This window comes from Vespa velutina, chromosome 4 (assembly GCF_912470025.1).
Source record: "Vespa velutina chromosome 4, iVesVel2.1, whole genome shotgun sequence".
NCBI classification, from domain to species: Eukaryota; Metazoa; Arthropoda; class Insecta; order Hymenoptera; family Vespidae; genus Vespa; species Vespa velutina.
The window spans coordinates 401,424-423,736 of NC_062191.1; the positions used below are offsets into that span (position 1 = coordinate 401,424).

A 22,313-nucleotide genomic window follows, 5' to 3' on the forward strand; every position below is an offset into this window, starting at 1 on the left:
CCTCTCCCATCTTTGCTTCGACTCGACGAGCCTGTCGAGACTCTTACGACGCGCCCCGTCCTCTCTGCACCCCGATGACTCTCCTCTCTCTTCCCTCTTTCTCTCCTTTTTACGGTTTATATCGTTCCGTTGATGTATCCGCTCGTGAATCACGCCAAACTTAAGTCGCGAGTGGAAACGAGAATGGCTGGGGGGGGGGGGGGGGAGCGAGAGAGCGAAGAAAAAGTCGTTCACGAAGAATCGATGAAGATGAAAAATTTCTCTCGAGAAAGAGAGAGAGAGAGAGAGAGAGAGAGAGAGAGAGAAAACTTTTCAATTATAAAATTTCTTCGAAGAAAGTTCTTTGGACACTCGAAAGTTTTAACGAACGATCGATAAAAGTAAATCGAGGAGACGGGTGATCGTGTTTTAAATTTTCCAAGAGAAAATGGACTGCCTGATTACAAAGTAATGAGTTATATATATCACTCCGTCTCTCTCTCTCTCTCTTTCTCTTCCTCTCTTTGCGTTATTTCATATTATCCGCGGCGCGGCTACGGCCGGATAGGAGAGCGAAGAAAATGGGTTACGGTGGCCGCAAGATTAATGTGGCACCTGCTCGCAATTATACGCGAGCACTCACACGTGTTCGATCGCGCGCACGCACATGCACACGCGTGACTACGCGTACCATCCATTCTTCTTCTCTGCGTTGCTTCGCTTATTCGCAGGTACTCGAAGAAACCAAAGAGAGGCTCTCTCTTCGTTCCTCTACAAAGAAAATCTTACGTCGTCGTCTCGTGCTTATCGTGCGCATCTTTCGCGAAGCATCCAACGGAATGGTGCGCAAATCATGCACGAGCTCGGTGGTACTAGGTGACACGTCGGTAAATATGTTGCCCAGGATAGATAGGGTTAGTATCCCACAGAGAGAGAGAGAGAGAGAGAGAGAGAGAGAGAGCGCAAATGTTAGGTTTCCTGGTCGGCCTCGTGGTGGCTTGGGCGTGTCACGGGTATGCGCGTTCAACGCGAACGCGCGCACATCGATAGAAAGAGGAGGGTGGGGTATGAAAAGCATTTGCTTTTCGCCTCACCGAATATAACTTCTTTAATTGTTTCTCTCGTCGCAGTGAATGACTTTTTTGCGGCATCGCGACAAGGAGAGTGGAACGGCTTTCTCGAGACAATCGTCGGAGTCTCTCGTGCGGTAAGAAACAACAAACGATAGAAACGTACGAGCGTTCATTTATTAATGCTCGACGAAAAAACGTTAATGCAAAATAATAAACGTGTTTTATGCTCGCGCTAATGAAATTGAAAGGATCTTTTCCGTCTTTGGAAATCGAGTCGCTAATTATTGACCGAAAGGATTCGTTACGGAGAAGTCTGTGTCCTCGTCCGGCCGCAAAATGAATAATTATTCGTTAAGCGTTTGTTCCCCTCTCTGGCAGTAAGTGGCGTATGTATATCGAATTATGGATCGCGTGCGTTCTATCTTGATGCCTAATTAAAGGCAATGTCAGGGAGAGAGCTCGCAAACAGAGAACCGAGGCAGATCCGTAAGTTAGGCTACGTATGAATACACCGGATGCCACGTTCCTCGCGCTGGAAAAGCATTCTCGTCCTCTCCTCATTTTCTCTTTCCCTTTTCTCTATCTCTTCCTCTTCTTCCATTCCCTATCTCCCCACCGAGCATCTTTTTCTTCGGATGGTAAGCGTACGCCTATATCTTTCTCTTTGTCGCGAAAGAATGTGAGCAAATACGTTGTAAGTCAATTATTTTACCACGGCCAATTTCATGCAATTATGCGATCGGCACTCGCGCGTACGCACTTTCTCGTTCCACGAGATCTTGTCTACTTTTTCTTGCGTACTACCCAAGATCATCCGAGAATAAAGATGAAGCTAGGGAACAGTAAAGTCGTTTCTAAACGTAGAACTCTCGCGAGTATTTAAGAGGCTATCCCGCCTTTTCAAATTTTCTAACGATTCTTGAAAAATCATTTTCTTTTTTTTTTTTTTTTTTTTTTTTTTTTTTTTCTTTTTTCCCCCTTTATCCATCGTAGTAACGCCAGATTCTATGATTTCGCTAAGAACCAGTTAGTTACTGCCTCGAGGATCGTTCGCACGGTATCGTAGTTGGCGCCATAACGACATCAAAGTTAATTACATCTACGATAACGCGAGACGTTTCCGCAAACGGAGCGTAATTACGTAAAGGGCCTGAGGCTTCCCAGGCAGAAAGAGAGAGAGAGAGAGAGAGAGAGAGGCGATTGTTTTCCGTTCGCCTTCAACGGCGAGATAAGAATCGTCAAATCGTAAAGTTGGAACGCCGCGAGCGTGCGCTATCTTCTGTTAAAAAACTAAAGCAAACGAGGGTTGGGGGGAGGGGGGAGGGGGGGAAAGAGATAACTCTCGTTAGAAAGAAAAACCCACCTCGCTAGGAACGAAACTTGCGAGGAGCCCACCACGGCATTAATCCAAACTCGAAACGATTAATAAGGTACGGCATTCTATTCTCAAGACGTTTACCGTTAACTCGGCACATGTACGGTCACGTTTTGTTTCTTCGTGCTTGATAATCAAAGTCTTAGGTACGCGGTCGCGCGCGTATGTCGCGGCAATTACGCCCACAAAAGCACGCGAACTCGAACCTTAATTTCTTGTCCAACGTCTACTACGTGCTCTTTCTTCCAAGAGTGAAAGAAAATGGGAGAGAGAGCGAATATTGTACTCGCGATAAATTAGATTCGCCGAAGCACACGCTTTTGAAAATGCGCGCGTTCCGTGACGTGTAGGACGACGAGCGTTATTGTTCGAGCGGTATATTTCGAGCGGATGAAAAATATAAAAGGTCTATGACGGAAGTTTCCAAAGAACATCGACGCTTGCCCTATTTCGCGGATTATAATTCGCGCGATAAAGGAGGATAAGTTAGCGGATCGAGAGAAAGTTAAGTAGGTACGTTACGTTCGTCAAAGTACACGCAGGCGTATTTATGTAGGTATATTATGGCGGCACGCGCGCTGGAATTCGAATCGTCTCGCGGGAAATTACAAAGACCTCCTTCGAGCTCGAGACGAGAATCGAGTCGTTAAATACAAACGATACGTCGCGAGGAGTGATCGACGACGAGCCGTCAATGTGGGCGGCATAAGGAGGGGAACGGCAAATTACGTAAAATAAAAGGAGCCGTGAATCGTTTCGACGTGGAAACAATAGGACCGTTGTAAATTCGACTCGCGAGATGGGAAGGCTTTTCCGGGTTCCAGGAGAAACCGCTCGACGTTCGTCGACACGTAAACGCATCGATCGTTTCGATCGGTAATTACTAATTAGCGTGCCGTCGATAGATCGCTCGCTGAGCGTGCTCGGCCTCGAACAAAAGGACACGCTCGAGATCGGGAGGATAAAAGGAACGGCGGCGAATCGATGCTCGGAGAGAACTTGCCGTCGAATAAAACGCGAACGGTATTTAGAAAAAAAAAAAAAAAAAAAAGAAAAAAAAAGAGGATTAGCGCGCGCGCGCGCGCGCGAGAGAGAGAGAGAAAAGAGACGAATAGTACTAGGAGAACGAGACAGCGGCGATTACGCAAGAACGGGAATATATCGAGGTTCGGTACGTATATATACGTAGAACGTACGTACGATACGTACCTTGTGTTTAATGCCATTAGTCGAGGATACGAACACGTATTGCGTGATGTACCACGAGCTCACGATTTCTTCTCACAGATGCACGGACAATATTCGTTTCAAAGTTCCTACTAGACGCGTGACTTTTTTTCTTTCTTTCTTTCTTTCTTTCTTGCTTTTTTTTTCTTTTTTTTTCTTTTTTTTTTCACCGGCCCGTCTATTGACGTAATTCTCTACGACTAACTTTCACTCGGCATAGTTGTATCAGTCGAGCGTGCAACGTCTTCCATCACGTCGCGATAATCAACGACGATCACCGATGTCCTTCTTTCGCATTGTTTTCGAGATAATCATTGTAAAAATGTCGCGAGAAATTCGCAAAACGCGTCATTTCAATTGAAAGAACGCGTCGCGATTAAAAGTGCAACGTCATTCCAAAGAATCATATTAATTTCTATCCTAAACTTCTCGTGCATTCTTTCTCAGCGACGATCCTAGCTGCTAACAGAGGAGAGAAGAGGAGAGAGAGAGAGAGACGCGTCCGCGCACGTCCCATCCCCCGTGCATAATTATAGAGCCGGTGCGAGACTGCAAGTCGTTGTGCAAGGCCTGGGCGAGGCCACCGCATAGAATATTCAAGTCTCTTAGTTTCTTCTAATAGTAAATATTATTATGCTAAGAGCAGTCGTTGTCACGCCCTCCTCTCCTCCGTTTACAGTCTCTCCCCCTTTTCTCTTGTCAGATATTCATCCTCTTTTCTATTTCCCATACACGTTTCCTTACGTTAGTTTCCTTTCGACCGAGAAGGAGGCCCACCACCGTCTTACCGTAGAAATAAAATTTCACATTCGTTGTTCGTATTATTTCATTAATTAAAATGACGCCCATCTTTAGAAGTAATGGATCGTTCACGGATAAGCCGAGAGATCGCGTCCCAAGGAGAATAGCGTGCGGCAACGCGAGAGAGTGAGAGAGAGAGAGAGAGAGGGGGGGGGGGGGGAGAGAGAGAGAGTAATAAATCGAGGAAGAGACTTATGAAAAATTCGCAAGGCGAAAGTACCGCGCAGAATTTGCGGTGCGGTGCGGCGCGGCACCTGCGCGTCGGGAGAACGCAAAGAAGGCGGAGAAGGCGAATTCTATGCGAATCTACGATCGTATGGCGCGTTCTTCGCTCGTAAAGATAACGATCGTCGTTACGAAGGTGTCGTAACTGCGTCATGTCGTTAACCGAGGCCTTACTTCGTGATCTCTCCTTTTCGATAGACTCGACCTTCGATCCGACGATAAATTCCTTTACCATTTCCCTCTTACCATTGGCGATGACGGTAAAGTTCGAGAAAGGTTACTCACACGCATCTGCCATCATTCAACGATCAACCCTCTTTAACCGTATTATTTTTATTCTTTCTTTAAAGTCGCGTCTTTTCGTTTCGACGAAAACCGAAAGAGATCAAAGATGAGGAGGAACCTCTTTGGAAGATAGATTTCGAAGACGATGAGAAGCGAGTAAAGGAAAAGGTAAAAGGCCAGTTTGGTCACGAGTTTAAAGATAAGTAGCTCGGTAACACGAACTGTGTTGCAGTTGGTTCCATCGGCTACCACCGCTGCTTCTGGACAAGAAACTAGCGGTAATAACGCTTTACAGTTTTCCCTCTCTTCTTGCTCTTCTTTTTTTCTTTTTTTCTTTTTTTCTTTTTTTTTTTTCTTTCAATCGACTCGACGAAGGAGAGCCAAGCAAGCTCTTAGCTCGGGGTGCTTGTTGAGAGAAGTTCCATATTAGGGCTCCTGCTTCTTGGTCTACCACGATGGAAGCTATTGAGACGTAGTTACCCTTACTTATCCGGTCGGTAGAAGTAAGAAAGGAAGGAAGGAGATGCAGCTCGTAGTTTCGAAGCTCCGCGAAGAATCGAGCAAAGGACTTTTATTTCGTTCGACCGCGCGGAGAACGAAGAAGCAAAGTCGAGCAGAAGACTGTAACGAGAGAGAGAGAGAGAGAGAGAGAGAGAGAGAGAGAGAGAGAGAGAGAGAGAGAGAGAGAGAGAGAGAGGGAGAGAGGGAGAGAGAGCGGGGCCCTTGGGATAGGATGTCCGTAATTTTCTAACTCGAGGGATATCTTCCCTCCGGACGACCGACCCAACCAAATTCCATAGAGGGACGTAATGGACCGGTGCTGATGGCAAGCTTCGAGTTTACAAGACCTTTCCTCTCTCTTGGCCCTCGTACAACGAACAAAGTCGAATCATTCTACGTTATCTTTGGACAAGGCATAAAACGCATTCTTCGTGTGCCTTTTTTTGCCACGCTCGTATTACGCGAGTGCGCCCGTGCGCGCAGAACGAGCAGAAAATATACGAAGGAACGGGCAATTCCTCCTCTCTCTATGGCGTCGTTAGGAATCCTGTTTTCTTTAATTCCAAATGACGAGAATCAAAGGAAAGACCAGTGGTTCGAGTTTCGTAATACTTTGGCGTATACGCTCAGTAAGTACGTTCGCACGAAGCCTATTTCCTTCTCCCTTTCTCCTACCAACCATCTTTTTCCCCACATCTTTCGTCCTTTTCTTTTGAAATCCCGAGATATCGACCGTGTCTTTTTACGAAGCGCTTCAATATACGCTAATTGGTACATCGGAAGCATCGTGATATTTTACTGTCCGCCACTCAATATCTCGTTTGCACGACCATTCACAGATCGAGCGCAGAATTGGCTTTCTGAAAATCGATACCTATCGAGAGAACGTTCGAACGGCAGGAAGGAAAGCTCGTTTCTCGAACCACCTCCTCCGCCTCTAACGTCGCTTAATCGATCGCCGGATTAAAACGTAGATATCTCGATCGATCGGCGAATCGAAATAATCAAATTACTCGTTCGGTGAATTTGCATTTATATGCGTTGAACGGCGATAAAGGTAACGTTAATCCAACAACGAGGGTAGTAAACGAGGGTGAATGGTTCTTCAAACTCTTTTGCCGGATATTCGAACTCGTTGCTTTCTATCTCGAATCCCCGATCGATTTCCCGTCCGACGAAACTATTCGATTCGCTATAAACGAGAGAAAAGAAAGAGGTAATATTTGTTCCGAGAAGATAAGCCCGGTAAGATTCTCTTTTGGTTCAGAATATGGGCTGGTCCTAAGCGTTTTCCAACGATATGCGCCCGATTACCGAGAACAAGAACGGGGAGGGAGGGAGGGAGAGTTTCTTGTTTCCACCGCAAGATGCAACGAGCTTAGCCCGCAACCGATGATGAGGACGGCGCGGCATATTACACCGGATAACACCCTCCTCTTCCTCTCCCTGGTTCTTAAGTCTTCGAAGAGGAAACAACTCGACGGACGGTCTCTTATCTTTCTGCCTCGTATCCGCCGAGACTTTACGACGACGCGCGCGCGAAATCGGTCGGATGTTTACGGCCGCGAACCGCTCTACTTTGATTGTTTCGCGTCTTTGCCTCTTTTTCTTCTCCTTTTATACATATTTCCTATTGCCTAAGGCAAAACGAAAAATTTCTTTCGTACGAGAACCTACCACGGATCGGTCGTAAGAACACGCATTTTCCATATATTTTGCATATACTTTAGTCGAGGAAAAAAAGAAAAGAAAAGAAAAAAGAAAGAAAAAAAAAAAAAAAAAAAAAAAAAGAAGGGAAAATAAAGAAAAAAATCTTTAGAAGCGTTCGCACGCTCTCCAAGATCAAGGGCAATCTGAAAGCGATACTTGCGAGACATCGGGTTCATTCGAAAGAGGAGGAAGTAGGGCGGGACCGCAAGTCGATCAAACGATACGAGAGCAGAATATCTTCTAGCTTACGTGCCTTTTTTTACTACGATCAAAGGTATCCCCCCACTTCGTTCTCTCTCTTCTCGGATACGATCGAATTGCAAAAGACCGCAACTCGACGTGCCGAAAATCCTTACGAGAAAAATTCGCTAGTTGTTCTTCTCGTCGACTTTTGCGCTTCTCCAAACGGCTAAGAGGATAATAACAGTGGCTTAGAAAAAAGTTGATCGCTCTAGACACTTATATCTACTACGTTAAACATTTCTGATAACCATAATTCATATCTAATAAGAACGCCGTTTTACCGCTTTAGAAAGGTAATTTTGCCGCTTCGAGAAAAATACTAGCTGAAATATCCCGAGGTAAACTCGTCGAATCGATACAAAGTTTCTTGTTCGATTTACGGCCGATCGTAATAATATTATAATAAGGCTCGAACGAACGCGTTAATTAACGCAGAAGACTAAATGAAATTAATTTCCTCTCGTAGTAGAAGGAAATCTGCGTAAAGAAAACATGAAGAAGAAGAAGAAGAAGAAGAATCGGGGAAGGAAGAGGAGAGATCGAGAGACACCTCGTTCCCTTCGACTCGAAGAGAAGGTACCACCCTTGCCGCCCTTTTACCTACATCAAAACACGCCGACCGCCGTAATTTTCCGCTCGTACACACGATTAGCCGTTAATAATTCATGCTCGCGTACGTACTGTTACCGACTAATCGAATGCGAGGACGTCGATCGTCGGGCAACACGAGCGAGCGCTCGCTCAAAGTGCTCCGCCTTCGCGCGGGAGGAGGAAGAGATATGAGGAAAGGGGAGGGGAAGAGTGCACTTTCACGGCTGCTCTTGCGGGACATACGATCCTCGTAATAAATCCTACCCTTTGCTTTTCTTTGCCCATCCTCGTATATCTTTTTTTCTTTTAGCTCTCGTCTCCCTTCCCACCTCCCTCATCCATCATTTCTCTCTCTCTCTCTCTCTCCTCTCTCTGATTTTTTCAAGTCGAACGATCGATCGCAATTATTTCGTTGTATTCTCAGGACAAATCCGAGTAATAACGTTATCGTAATCATATTTTTCACAATCGTACCTTTTTATCCTTTCTCGCTGCGTTCGATGATATCATCGATCCAAAAGGAACGGCGTCTTGGTCGTAATACAATTGGAAGAAGCCCGAGGACGTTTCATTCGCGGAAACATCCTTGATCGTTCCCAGCTCGTTTCGCAATAATTAATTCCAAATGCGCCATTAACGATCGCGATCTCGACAATGGCAATTATTTGCAGTCATCGAACGATCATTAAGAATGCGAACGGCTTCGATCTCGATGAAATTGATCATTCGATCGGAATCTACGTAATTCAGTCGCGCGATATTACGTTATTTGTAAAAGAGAGGGAGAGAGGAAACTCATCGGTGAAAATTTCCGTGGCGTTCGAGGTACTTTGGCTACCGCGATTCCAATTACTAGATACGACAAAAAAAGAAAAAGAAAAAGAAAAAAAAAAAAAAAGGATAGGTTCTTCCTCTCGTTTCTCTTCCGTTTTTCCTGATCGTTAGCAATACGCCAAACGATCGTATTTTGCGGCTCGAAAACCAATAATCGAGCTTACGCCTCAGCGATTATCGGTCTGCGTGTCCTTTTTCCCTTCGTTTCTTTTCAAGCCTTTTAGTCTTTTCTCTATCCGTCAAATCGTCCGACGATTGGCATACTCTGCAATCTAGGATGTCGATTACAAGGCTCTCGAACAAGGAGTTCCTTGTTATTATAAATTCGCTCGGCTCGTTCCCCGCAAAAGTACAAATTCCGATTCTGGCACGCGGCTGCCAGGATAAATGGTAATGGGCTTGGTCGGTTGAATGGTCGGTACACCGTATAATAGCCTTCTGCTTCTTCTTCTTCTTCTCTTCTCTCTTCTCTTCTTCTGTTTCTCTTGGATGCTTCTTCTTCTGCTTCTTACATCGGGTCGTTTCAATTCCACGGTTACGTACGTTACTTCCAGGTTCTTCGTAGGATGTAAAACGATATAATAAAAAGATTTCCTCCTCCTCCTCCTCCCTCATCTTGTCCGTGCTCAACACCAACGACAACGACGAGAATCACTGCCCTCGCTTTTGGAAGAAATGCATCAAAGCGAGTTCGTCGTATTCGAACGATCGAGAGGAACTCCTTTTAAAGTCCTCGTTGAATCGAACGATGAGTGGAAATAACGTGAAAACTCGATCCGTTCCGAGTATTCTTTTCGAAGAATGAACATCGGTGGAGGGAGCTTTCATTACAGACCCTCGTAAAACAACAACGACAACAACAACAACAACAACAACAACAACAACAACAACAACAACAACAACAACAACAACAACAACAACAACAACAACAACACAATAATAATAATAATAATAATAATAATAATAATAATAATAATAATAATAATAATAATAATAATAATAATAATAATAATAATATTAGTAAGAATAATAATAGTAAGAATAATAATAATAATCGAGCGCGTGCGAGAGATCGTCTCGCAAAGGAGGCCCCGGCGCGATCTTACCTCGTAAAACGTTCCCGCGAGAAGAGGGAGCGTGTACGTATAATCCGGCACGATTTATCTGCCGAACGAGTTAGCGATCCGATACGCGAACATTGGCATAAACAGAGATTTATGTAACCTTACGGCGCGGTAGATTACGAAATACGACTTCGTGATCGAGCGACAAGTCCCGAAGAGTCTCTCTCCTTCTATCTTCATGTTCTCGACGATATATTTGTAAGTCAAAACTGCTGTCATTTTTTCAAATAGATTTTTAAGACGTCTCGTTAAACGTTTAAAACTATAAATCAACGTCGCATTATATTTGCGATCGAAAAGAAAATATTTAACACTAATTCTACGATATAGATTCGATGTAAGTAGCAGGTATATAAGATATATTGGGTGAAAGCGGACCTCCCAACCTCTTTGGTCGGATTAATACGCTGGACGGATATTTTCTGTAAATGGTAACCGGAAGAAGGGAGACGAAGGCGATGGAGACGGCGAGATCTCTTTCTCTCCCTTCTCCTCCTCCCCCCCCCCCACCCTCTAAAGACAAGGTGTATCGGGGCCGAAGAGAAAAGTGAGATTCACGGTGCACAACGCCTGGAGATAAAAAAAAAAAAAAAAAGAAAAAAAAAAGAAAAAAAAAGAAAAAAAAAAAGAAGAGAGGCTCATTGTCTCGATGAGACCGTAAATACTTCAAAGGAGAAGGCAACATCGGCTACCTTTGGCCGTCGCGTCCAGGAGGTCCTGTAACTCGTCCGAAAGGACGTTTCCCCAAGAGAAAAAGATCGAAGAATGCGAGCGATTCTCGAAAACAGGAACCACCGAGTATTGGCGGGACGATATCTCAAAGGGGTCAACGAACCGAACATTTCTATCTTTCCGATTTGCACTCGTTCCTTAATTCGATTGCTCTTTCGTAAAAGAAGGATTAATAAGTTTATTCGAGATGGAAGGACGGAAGGAGCTCGCTTGGAATCGTCTTGACGGTCGATTAATCACGAGAAAATGAACGGATATTTAAGACTCTCCTCGATACCGAGATTTATTCGTAGATTTTACGGTGCAGATAAGTCCGCTCATTTTCCTATGATTAATGACAGCCGTCGTGGAGCATTCCACGCCGAGCTTATCTCTCCTTCTCCCTTTCTTTCTCTTTCTACGTGGACGGATACGCTGGAAATAAAGTTATCATCCACCGTTTAAGATTTTTACTCGATTACTACACAAAATTTGTTTGACCCCAAGGGTCGTCGTCATTCACAGACGTTTATAATAAGCAAAATTTGCGATGATCGCAATCGATCGCGGCCTCGCTTTTTCGACCTTCTTCTTCGGCTCTTCTCTCTCCTCCACCGCGCTTCGTCTTCTTATTCCTCTTATTCTTGGAGGAGAGTGGTATATGACCCTCTTAATGAAGTCCGACAGACATTGCCGAGCGAATGCGCGCGAAGCCGCTGGAGCATGGTGCAAGCATCATCGTGTGGTGATTGTAAAGGACACCATGTAAGCAGGAACACCGTAACCGACTCGTTACCGACTCGTGCTATTCGATGCTAAGCGAGCTAACCTATGGAAATAATATGCCAGGAGTGTTCCGAGGGCAAGAGCTTTTTTATCTATATTTTTCTTAGCTTTCGCTTAGCGACACGAAATTATATCGATATGTCTATAGTAGCGAATATATATATGCTCGTAAATGCACGTTCGGTTCGTTTCCGATCCGAAAGATATCCTACCATCCGAGAGAATAAACAGGAGTTTCTTTTAATTTGGTAAGAAACTAAGGACGACTAGAAAAGCTCGTAACTCGTCGAATCGAATCGAATCGAATCGGATCGGATCGAATCGAATCGAATCGAATCGAATCGAATCGAGTAGAATCAAATCGAATCGAGTCGAATCGAATCGAATCGAATCGAAGCGAAGCGAAACGAAGAAAAGAGAAGCAAAGCGAAGAGAGGAAGAGGGCCGCCGCCTGACCGCTTGAACGAAGAAGCCGATCGTGGACATGGACAGCAGCTGGTGCCGTTGCTCGCTCCTCTAATTGCATCTAATTAGATTAGAAGTCCGCTACACTCGTTGTCCGGCACCGGGCGTTGATCGGAGGTAAGACCTGTGTTAATCAGGTCTTACCGGCCAGGTCGTTCTCGATCGATCCTCGAATTAGATTGCACCACGGACTGACTCCCCCCCCCTTCCCCCCGTGCCTTTAATGTATGTACGTCTATAGCCGATCCGTTGTATACATAGGTTTATGTACATGTATGAGGTAAGGGCGACTATCGATTGGCGTTAATTGAAAGGTCGAACGGGAAAGCCAATTACGCGAGATCTATCGTACCCGACACTTTTCTCGCTCTGCACTAGCCAAAGAATCTCCCTAATTGTTCGAATCCCGTATATCACGTAGAAAATCGAAAAGGAAAGGAACGAGATTTCTAAGGAGAATATTTTTCGAGCACGAGGACGATCGATAAAAATGTTAAATAGTTCGTTAAAAACTCAGGACTCATCGATCATCGGTCGACGAGTTAGCGAGGGCGTGTTAGCGACAACGAACGTGATTTTTCAAATATTTTCCACGCGCATTCCATCCTCGACGTATGCAAATCCCTGAACCCTTTTAATAGCCACGCTTCCAAGCGTTTCTCCAATAACCGTCACGGCGTTTATCGATGCCGATACGCCGACGATTCACGACTTGACAAGCCACTTAACTCGAACTACTTATCCGGGATTCGCTGCGTCAACGAGCGAGACGAAGACGAACGGCGGAAGAAGCTGTCAATTTTGCTTGGTTACTTTTCCAAAAATCCCACAATGATCTTAATGGTTTTTCATTTCTTTCGAGAGAACGTAACAAGGACAAAGTGCGTTAAAAGGATGAAAAGAAAAGTCGTCTGCTCCGGCTAGGTCGAGGCGGTTCCTTTCGTATCCTCGCGTGTTTCGCATTCAAATGCCTTCGCCTGGCGTAATTTAGAACCCGTTTGGAGCCCACGGCGAGGCACCCTTTCACCCGGCTTCTCCTCCAAGATTTCGTGTAGCATCTGGTCGTGTAGCAGAGAACGAGTGAGTGAGCGAGCGAGCGAGCGAGCGAGCGAGCGAACGAGCGGGAGAGAGAGAGAGAGAGAGAGAGAAAAGAGCTGGTCCACAGCGATCAAATAAAGGCGAGAAATTACGGGCTGCTTTTGGAAAGGAAGACGACGCGCCACGGGCGAAAATCCTTCGTTTCTTATCGCCCTTGAACGCGCCTCTCGTCCTTGACAACTTTTACGAATCCTACCAGAAGAGATATACGCGTTACTTTGTTAAATCAACGCGAGAAAGAAGATACCAAGAATAGTATTTACGTTAGAGTGGAGCTTCTCGAATGGCAAGTATGAAAGGATATACCTGTGGCAAAGGCAAAGATAGCAATGCGCTATCGGAGATACATACGTCTGGCATCGTTGGAAAGGTCGAGACAAGAGATCAATTTGCATGTCACTGATAGGAATCCACTCGACTTGGCGAACGTTCGTTCGGCAAACAACGTCGACGACGACGACGACGAGGACGACGATAGGCACGAACCGGTATCGAGGAATGACGGAAGCGGCAAATAGTTAGAGACAAACGATACGATATCTCCGTACAAGACTGCGCCCAAACGGGTAATCGCTTCGAATAAGGAATAGTACCCAGTATTACAAGTCGATGTTTTGATACTACGCTCTAACGAGAAAGGAGAACTTCCTACGAGGTGACTCCTCGTGGTATGTGCCATGAAATGTCTCCCCGAATAGACGAGGCTCTCTTGTCATTTACAACGGAGTAGGTAAGATATACGTCTTAATAAATATTCTTCATCTTTCTCTCGGTCAAACATTTTACCTTGAAATTACATTTAAAAATGGTCTTATTAATCTACGACGATTATAATTAATAGGTGGTAGTGGAGTAATCGTATTTATCTCAATCTACTTTTATCGGCAAAAGAAAGGAAAATAATACTCGCGTGATTTCTATATCGTAGATGAAAGAAAGAGACAAAGTTGCTCTCTATTATCTCGCACGGTAAGTGCTTGTCAATTTGGACAGCGATGAAGAGAACGAAGTAAAAGAAGAGGACGGAGCGAATGTCGTTGTCGGGGAACGACCTTCCTTGGAACTATTATTATTGATAATTGCGTCTGTATAACGCCTCGTCCTGAGAACGACCGATCCTCAGATCCCAACCTTCCTTCTTCTTCTTTCTCGGATCGAGCCACAAATGAACGAGGGGAACAATACGACAACAGGATGTCTGGAGGAAAATGATAAACAAAAACACAGAGTGGATAGAGGTCGACCAGTTCTGGCGGTGGGTCGACGAGTCGAGTAGAAAATTCGACAGAAGACACGCCTCGTTATATTTCAAACGCGATTCCCTGCGAACGACACACACACACACACACACACACACACACACACACACCGCGAGATACTGCGAAAACAGCGTCGTTTTCGATTTTAATTAAAGTAAAAAGAGATCCAATTAGAAGATCAAAATTCCACGTCTTCTTATCGAAAAGAATATCTTCGAAAATCTTCAGCTTTGATTCTTTTTGTTAAATTCCGTTCAAAGTTGTGACTCGAGGGTCCCTCCATGAGACACGAGGAAGGAGCGACTCATAATTCATGTGTCGTCACGCCGTCTCGTTTACGCCGGTAATAAATTATCCAAGTGTGACTTACACGGGATTAAAATACTACAAATTACTACTACACGTTTTATCAATCCGTATTATCGTTTCTAACGAGCACGTTTGTATTGTTATTAAAAAGATCGAAATATACTTGGTAAAATTAAATGTTTTTTTCTTATTATTAATCATTGATAACGTAATTAAAAGGAACGCGTTAAAAAGCAAAAATTTTATTCGAGGAAAGATTATTCGATGACGACGACGACGACGACGACGACATCGAAGACATAGGAAGACAATTAATTCGCCGTCGTGTTTCAACTGGTTCCCTTTAGATGGATTTGAGTGGACGAAAATTACCCAGACCGCCTAGGGTGTCCATTATTCCCAGATAATTACATACTTCTCCCTGAGGAATTTTCGAAATGAGTTTCTGCCCTGCTCTCTCCGGGGATGTGGCTATCGGTTCCAAGTCACCGCTTCTTTTCGTCATTGGCGTCGATAAGTCTCTCCCTCTCTCTCTCTCTCTCTCTCTCTCTCTCTCTCTCTCTTACTCTCTCCCTCTTTTTCTCAACGGAATGCGTCGAGGAAAAATACCTAAAGAATTTCGAGATGGAACGTACCTAAAAAGATTTCGTTGTAAGGTCTCTCCTTTGAATAGCGCTGCCTTTCTTAAAGCGTCGAATCGTCGTAAGAATACCGAAGGAACAGCGAACATTCCGCTACTAGCAGCGCTGCTAGCGCGGCTGCTATGGTGGCGAGAGATCGAGCTAAAGCTAACTGGACACGGGCGTTGGACGTAAGTAAACAGAGTCGTTGATCAGAGCTCTCGCATACTTACTTCTAAAGTAAGTACCTTTCTCGAAGTCTAAGCACCGAAGCGTGGTCCGATACAATGAATCTAAGCCGGTCATTAAACCGGTCGTTATAGCTCAAAACTGTTTCGTGCCGGCAGTCGTCTCGAAGCTCAATTTCAACGAGTCCACGGTGTGCCTCCTTCATCGCGTTCCATTAAATCGTAAAGGTGCAGCTTCCGTGTTCCGACTAACTGTTAACTACGACGACGACGACGACGACTATGCGAAAAGGACGAATGATCCGAGGAAGTAAAAGAGATAGAGAGATGCAAGAGAGGTACCATTAAACGTAACCAACAGCCCGTACCCCGTTTAGTCTAGTTTAAAGCGCTCCTTCGAAGTCTCCTTCGAAAAGATCTCCTTCGAGAGAGTGATTGCAAGCGAGCAGGTTCAACAGAGCTGGATAATGGAGGCATCCACATATCTTCGCTAACGGTAGAACTTTCTGTTATCTCGGAGTCACTTTGAGGTACAAGCAGCGGCGACGTCTTATCGCGCACTGTCACCAAAGACCGACGAAACGCCGGTCGTCTTTGTTCTTCCAGGAAAGCGACGCGACAAGGCCATTCCTCGTTCCGCAGTTTTCTCTTAACACCAGACGGACGACCGATTGTGACACGTCGTTTTATTGCAAGGCAAGTACGATACGAGAGGAGGAAGGTAATTGCGAGAGTCGACGATCAATTGGATTCAAAGATGAGATAGAAAGATTGGACGTGTTACAAGAACTCGAACGCCCAGGAAATCAAGGATCTCAACAGATTTCATCTTGGAATGAGCACAAGGTGCCAACCAAAGATGTGCGTGCACGCGAGCGAGCGTGCGTGCGTGCGTGCGTGCGTGCATGCGTGCGTACGTGTGTGAGAGAGAAAGAGACGACTGTGAGAAAAGGTGTCTCGAGGTGAACCTCTTTCGCACCACGCGAACGAGATCGTCCATTTCCTTTTTGCGACTTTCGTGCGACCTCGCGCGAGATGACGATTTCGAGCTTACCGCGCCTCCAAGGACCTACTACTAGTAAGGGGACGAGCCAAGGTCGACGAATACAAAAGATACGCACCTTTTCGTATCACGAACTTTAAGGATTATCAGAAATATTGCGCGCGCGATAGAGATAACCGAAAGAAAGATTGTAATTACGGTGGCTCGCGGATCTCCCTATGTCACCTTAGAAGGATAATAAGGGTGGGGATGAATGGCGTGTCTCATTATCCATACGCAGTCGTACTTATCTTCTTAATAAATCGAACGGACTTGAAAGAGAGATTAGAGACGGTTCGTGTCGGTTTTAGAAACGATAGGGCTTCTTCGTACAGTTTGGATTATAGAATCGACCTCCAACCGGTTCAATGAAAAGATCTACATTGAATTAAGGAGCTTTGCCGAGAAATAGGAAGAATTTTTTCGAGGACGTATTGTACGCGACGTTAAATCGGTACCGTTGACAATGCGTTTTCAAGTGAGGATTGACATCAGGAAGAGGAAACGTTGTCGCGCATGGACGAACCGCTATCCTCCTCTTCCTCTTCCTCTTCTTCCTTCTCCTCCTCGTCGCCGCCGTCGTCGTCGTTGTCGTCGTCGTCGTCGTCGTCGTCGTCGTCGAAGGTCCTCTCGACCAAGGTAGAGAGATATTACGGAGAGAGATCGTGGGGAGTCCGGGAAGCGCGAACCGGCCTGTCAGTCGAGCACAATTGACTTCGACCTTTGACGCTTCTACGTTCCGAGGAAGCCACTTGGCGGGGCAGCTTTTGATTCACTGCCTGGCTATAAAGTTAGAAGTCTGACAGTTCATGATACTTCAATGATAATACGTGACCGTCGGCTTCATCCATCTCGCTTTCTTTCTCTCTTTCTTTACCGAGTACGAAAGGAGGAAGGGAATTCCATGAAAATGATTCTTTAATAGAAGGCGCCGGGGGAACGAACAAAATACCGTTTAACATTTTCTACGAGAAAAAGCAACGTAGCGGGGTTAAGTATTTTAGTTAGCAATTAATGAGATCGATGATCGTAGAAACCAATTTAAGCATTTTCCAGGTCTGCGACAACGGATCTTTCGTAAGCCTTATAAAAGACTCGATGGTGTAAATAAAATATAAAAAGAAAGAACGATATTAATTCGTTCTCTTTAACGAACACGAACATCTGTGACCCGTGTCATCTTTCTCAGCGACAGTTGAAAATAGTCGGAGTGCGAATCCGTATCAGTACGATAAACGGATTTGTCAACGGTAAAGTGGATTTTCGAGTGAACACGAAAGGCGGTTGAGAGGGGCGACGGTGCCCTTAAAGGGATTCGATTCGTCTTAGCGTATCCACTTTGAATTATAAATCGAAGCGAGTACTTACGTGCTCGTCGACCGAATAAGTCAATTCTCCGTCGTCGTAAAGGACGAACCATCTTCTTTGCCATCTCTGAAACAGAAATAGAAAACAAAAAATGTCGAGTGAAAGGTTAATAAAGATAGCCGCGTCAATCACCGTTTAAACTCTTACCGCGAAAACTCGACTCTCGCTTTTTCCTCTTTTTCTTCTCTAAGTATATAGCGGAGCTTCCACGAAATCGTAATTACGACTCCGAGCGAAAACTATTCTACGAGAAAGAGTAAAGAGTCCGTATACTTGTTTGAGTTCGCGGCAAGGAATCTCTAAGGTTTACCGACGCGCTAGCTGGGTAATTAGCACGAGGTAGCCGTTAATTAGAAACAAAGTCGGAGAAGAAAAGAAAGGTAGGAACGACGGCATGAGCCATCGCGGCAGGTCTTCACGATTTCCCTTTCAATGCCACCTGCGGTGAGGCTCCTACGATTCCTTTTTTAAACGTCTCTGCCTTGCATTTTCCAAATTTTATGATCCCTTCTAGAGAAAAAAAGAAAAAAGAAAAGAAAAGAAAAGAGAAAAAAAAAAAAACGCGACCGCGCACAGCCATTAATTTATGACGAGGTAAAACGAGAGACTTTCCGACGATGATCATGCCGAGTCATCGCTCCTGGCACGAACTTTGACGAACGAGAAGATGCGAAGGACTCGACTTTGCGATTTTCTTTCTCCTTATCTTTTCATTATCTTTGCATTCATATCAAGAAGAAGGAGGAGGAGGAGACAACTTCCTCGTAGATACAATTCGTCGTTGGTCATCGTCGGTAGAGATACGTCGTCGTACGTTGTCGAATAGGCATCTAGGTACCGTTGCAAAATCGTCTGATGCAGAATAGAGAGAAAGGGAGAAGGAAGGGACGAAGAATAAGAAGAAGAAGAAGAAGAAGAAGAAGAAGAAGAAGAAGAAAGGAGAGACGTTCGGCCTACACAGAACGGCGGTATCTTTATCTGGTAATTATTCACCAGGCCTCGGTGAACTCGTACGAGGGGCCCTGGCACGTGCGTGGGAAGATCTTCTCTTCGCTGAAGGAAGAGGAAGAAGTGGAGAGGGAGGAAGAGAAGCAGAAGGAAGACGTAAAGGACGTAAAAGACGAAGAAGCGGGACATTTGGTTGGCGAACAATGCACCGCGAAAGAAAGAGAGGAAGAGAATTGAGACACGGTGTGTAGAAGAGAAAGCGCGGAACTTTGGACTCCGTAATCTCTTCTCCTCGTGTAACGTCTGCTGTAATTCTAGCTATACTTTTAAAGATCTAACCCTCGTACATCTCTCTCTCTTTCTCTCTCTCGCAATGAGAGGAATCGATCGAGGCTTCTTTGTGTCGCGTGCCAAAAGATAATAAAGCGCAGACCCCGTTAGCGCGCTATCGTTGTACCACTTGGCCGCCATTTAGAATACGGATGAATCACCCTGTCTTTTTAACGGTGGTCGGCAAAAAAATGACAGGACAAATACTACTTGATAAACGTTATAAAACGCGCATTTCCTATGATTAGATCGTATTCCTCGTCTTGAAGCAAAAGACTTTCGAGTCACGTCCGTCCCTCGATGCGCTCTACGGAGCTCTTCTACCGAGAGAGAGTGAGAAGGATGGACCGTAGGATCGACGGATCGATCGATCGCGGTGCGCGCTTCGGAACGCTGACCTACCGCACCTTCTTCCGGGTATAGCGACGATCATTTTGCATCGCCCACGGATCAAGAAGTTAGTCTTAGATATCGATGGTCATTCGGAACGCGCTTCCTGGATGAAAAAGAGATACGGGCGGATGGCAAAACGCTATATATCGTAGTATAACATTTCGTTAATTTTCATTTATTAAGTTGCGACATAATAAACCTCTTATCAGCGAGCGAGAGAAATTTTCTTTAATAAAAAAAAAAAAAAAAAAAAAAGAAGAAGAAGAAGAAAAGAAAAGAAAAGAAATATCAATGTTGGAAGAATGCGTGTCGTTCCCGTGAGAAAGAGCGAAATGTTTCGTGACGTGGTAAAGAAACGTTCCCGATGTTAGCTTCGACTTCCTAGACGTCGATTGGATTATATCTTCTTCGGCTTCCTCTCTTTGGCTCACGACTACTCTCCGTCGTCTGAATCGAAGAGGAAGCGCCATCGTCGGCGTCGTGCAGTTATGGCCTGGCGTGCTACGAAACAACTATACCATCGCCACGCTATGGTCTTCCCCTGCGGTAGGAAATGGGCGAGGTTGCTAAAGAGACCAATCTGACCTCAACGGTAACGTGACCTAATCCATTCCCAACCATGATCCTTTTCCTTCGATCCAGGACCCACAATTTGTGAATCTTGTTTCGTCAACCTGCATTCCTTCTTGACCCCCCCCCCACCGCGCCCCGTTCTTTCTCTCTTTAGAACGATTCTTTCGAGCGAATTTTCATAATTAAAAAAGAAGAAAAATAAAAAGAAAGGAAAAAGGAGAAAAAGAGAAGGAAAAAAAATTATATATATTAAGAGAAAATGTATACGGAAAGTAGTTTCGTCGGATGCGCCGACTGCAAGCGTATAAAAGGCAATGCAGCGCGTAAAGTGAAAGTATCCTGATCTTTAAAGATGTTACGGAACATCGAGAGGAACGGGCAAACATCGATTCGGATGGTAAACGACTAATTGGCGCAATCCCGAGACGGTTCAAATTGAACGGCACCTCGCGAACGCGAACTTGGAACAACTTTTTTTTCATCGAAGCGTCACGTGCTACGCGCATTTTTCCATTTGCTATCGAGAGAAAAGTATATATGTATATATAAGTGGTTGCAACAACGAGAGAAATCAGTTTTATTATCGTTCTCTTATTAGACGCGCAATCGCCGCCGAGAATCTCCGACCTTATCAACGTCCTCGATGAGAACGTTGTAAAAGAGAAATCTTCCTTTCCGATGAAAGTAGAAATTTCTTTCGATGGCCGACCGTAGTCGGATTCCGCGTATCGCTCGTTGATTCACTTTTCTTTCTTCTTCGAAACGAAGAAACAAAGTAAAACGATTTAATCGAAGGTACGATGAATTTTTATTGCTCCGTTATACGTCCTCATAGAGATCGAAGTCAAATAGCGTAATTAATTCTCCGTCTTGCGAAGAGCATAATTTCAAAGTTTCGCCCCGTTAGTCCTCGTACTCTCGGCAAGATAATTGCTCGTCCAGTCAATAATTAATACGACGAGATAGATAGATAGATAGATAGTTAGATAGATAGATAGATAGATAGATAGAGAGAGAGAGAGAGAGAGAGAGAGAGAGAGAGAGAGAGAGGGTGGTGGAGAAGAGAGATCATTAAAATAGGTATATTCGACGAATCCCGCTGCTTCGCTACGCGTCGTTGATATTTTATCCGACCTTAAAGATTTTCTCTCGATTAATAAGTCATAAGAAAGGACATCGCGTGGAACGGATATATATTATGGCTGCCTAACCCTTTTGCAGAATTCGATCTTCGAAAAAGATTATTTTTAAATTAATCGAAACACGCGATCCACGATGCGCATATCTTATTTAGAATTTTCCTCTTGCAATTTTAACGGGCAATGATTTAGCGATAAATCCATAGAAAGTTCGGCTTTGTTAATTTCACCTGGCAGATAGTTCCTTTAGAGAGTGAACGTTAATAAATAAAATATTATTCCCCTCTCGCGGGAAGCAGCTAGTTCGTAATACCTCCTTAAAATGTAAATCGAAATTTCGCCGCCAAGCCGACTATCCACCCACGCGCTGTTGCCCGACTATCCCCTTCTAGTCCAGGTTAATAATTTATCCGCACCCGATACGTCAGATTTACGAGCGCATAAGCAAAGGCTCGATCGCGGGTTCGGGATAAAAATAAGAAAAAGGCGTGTCAATTTGTGACGTGCCATAAACATCGTAGTAGTCTCGTTGTAGAAATCGTTACGAGGAACGCGGCGCGTGATGATTACTCGTCGGATGGAAAGAAGCGAGGGCCCGAAAGAGAGAACAAATGAAAAGTAAGACGAATCTCCGTGGCGACAAGACACGGGACGATTAAGTGAAATCGCGACGTCGAAAGTAGATCCGTCAGCTTTTTCGAGACAGGATTATAAAAGAAGAAGACCGGAAAATCCTCCTCTTTCGCCGTTTTCCAATGCGTTTTCACCGGGCGATAAGAAAAAAAGGCACGGTCGATTCGTCTCCTTCGATTCGTCAGTCAGAAGAGGAGAAATAGAAAACCGCGTAGGCAACATCGAAAGGAGAAAAACTAAAACGGGTTCGTGTTCGGACAAGAGCTAGAAAGGTGATAATTGACGGCTGACTTTCTCGAGTAAGCCGTTCTCCTGTGCCCCCTCCCTGTTGGCGCGAATAACTTAATCGAATGGTATCGTCCTTCGCGTATCATAATTCGTTGTGACAAACGAATTATGTCCGCAAGGATGTCCGATAAATCCTTGGGACAATGCGACGTCTCTTTGTTCGGTGACATCGTTGCATCGTTCCTCCCGCCGCCA

General features: G+C 44.8%; 1 protein-coding gene across 19 annotated transcripts in view; it reads right to left on the minus strand.

Moving 5' to 3' along the window:
• LOC124948539 (protein outspread) overlaps window positions 1-22,313 on the minus strand; it is a 64,073-nt gene that overhangs the window by 12,689 nt on the left and 29,071 nt on the right. For 17 of the 19 annotated variants that reach the window (XR_007100776.1, XR_007100774.1, XR_007100768.1 and 14 more), the window contains one exon: window positions 17,815-17,880. The exons of the other annotated variants lie outside the window; for them this stretch is intronic. Coding sequence is in view for 8 of the 17 variants with exons in the window: in XM_047492291.1 (XP_047348247.1) it covers window positions 17,815-17,880 (66 nt within the window). In the remaining 9 variants the exon portion in view is untranslated. The remainder of the gene's footprint in view (window positions 1-17,814; window positions 17,881-22,313) is intronic. 19 annotated transcript variants of the gene reach the window in all.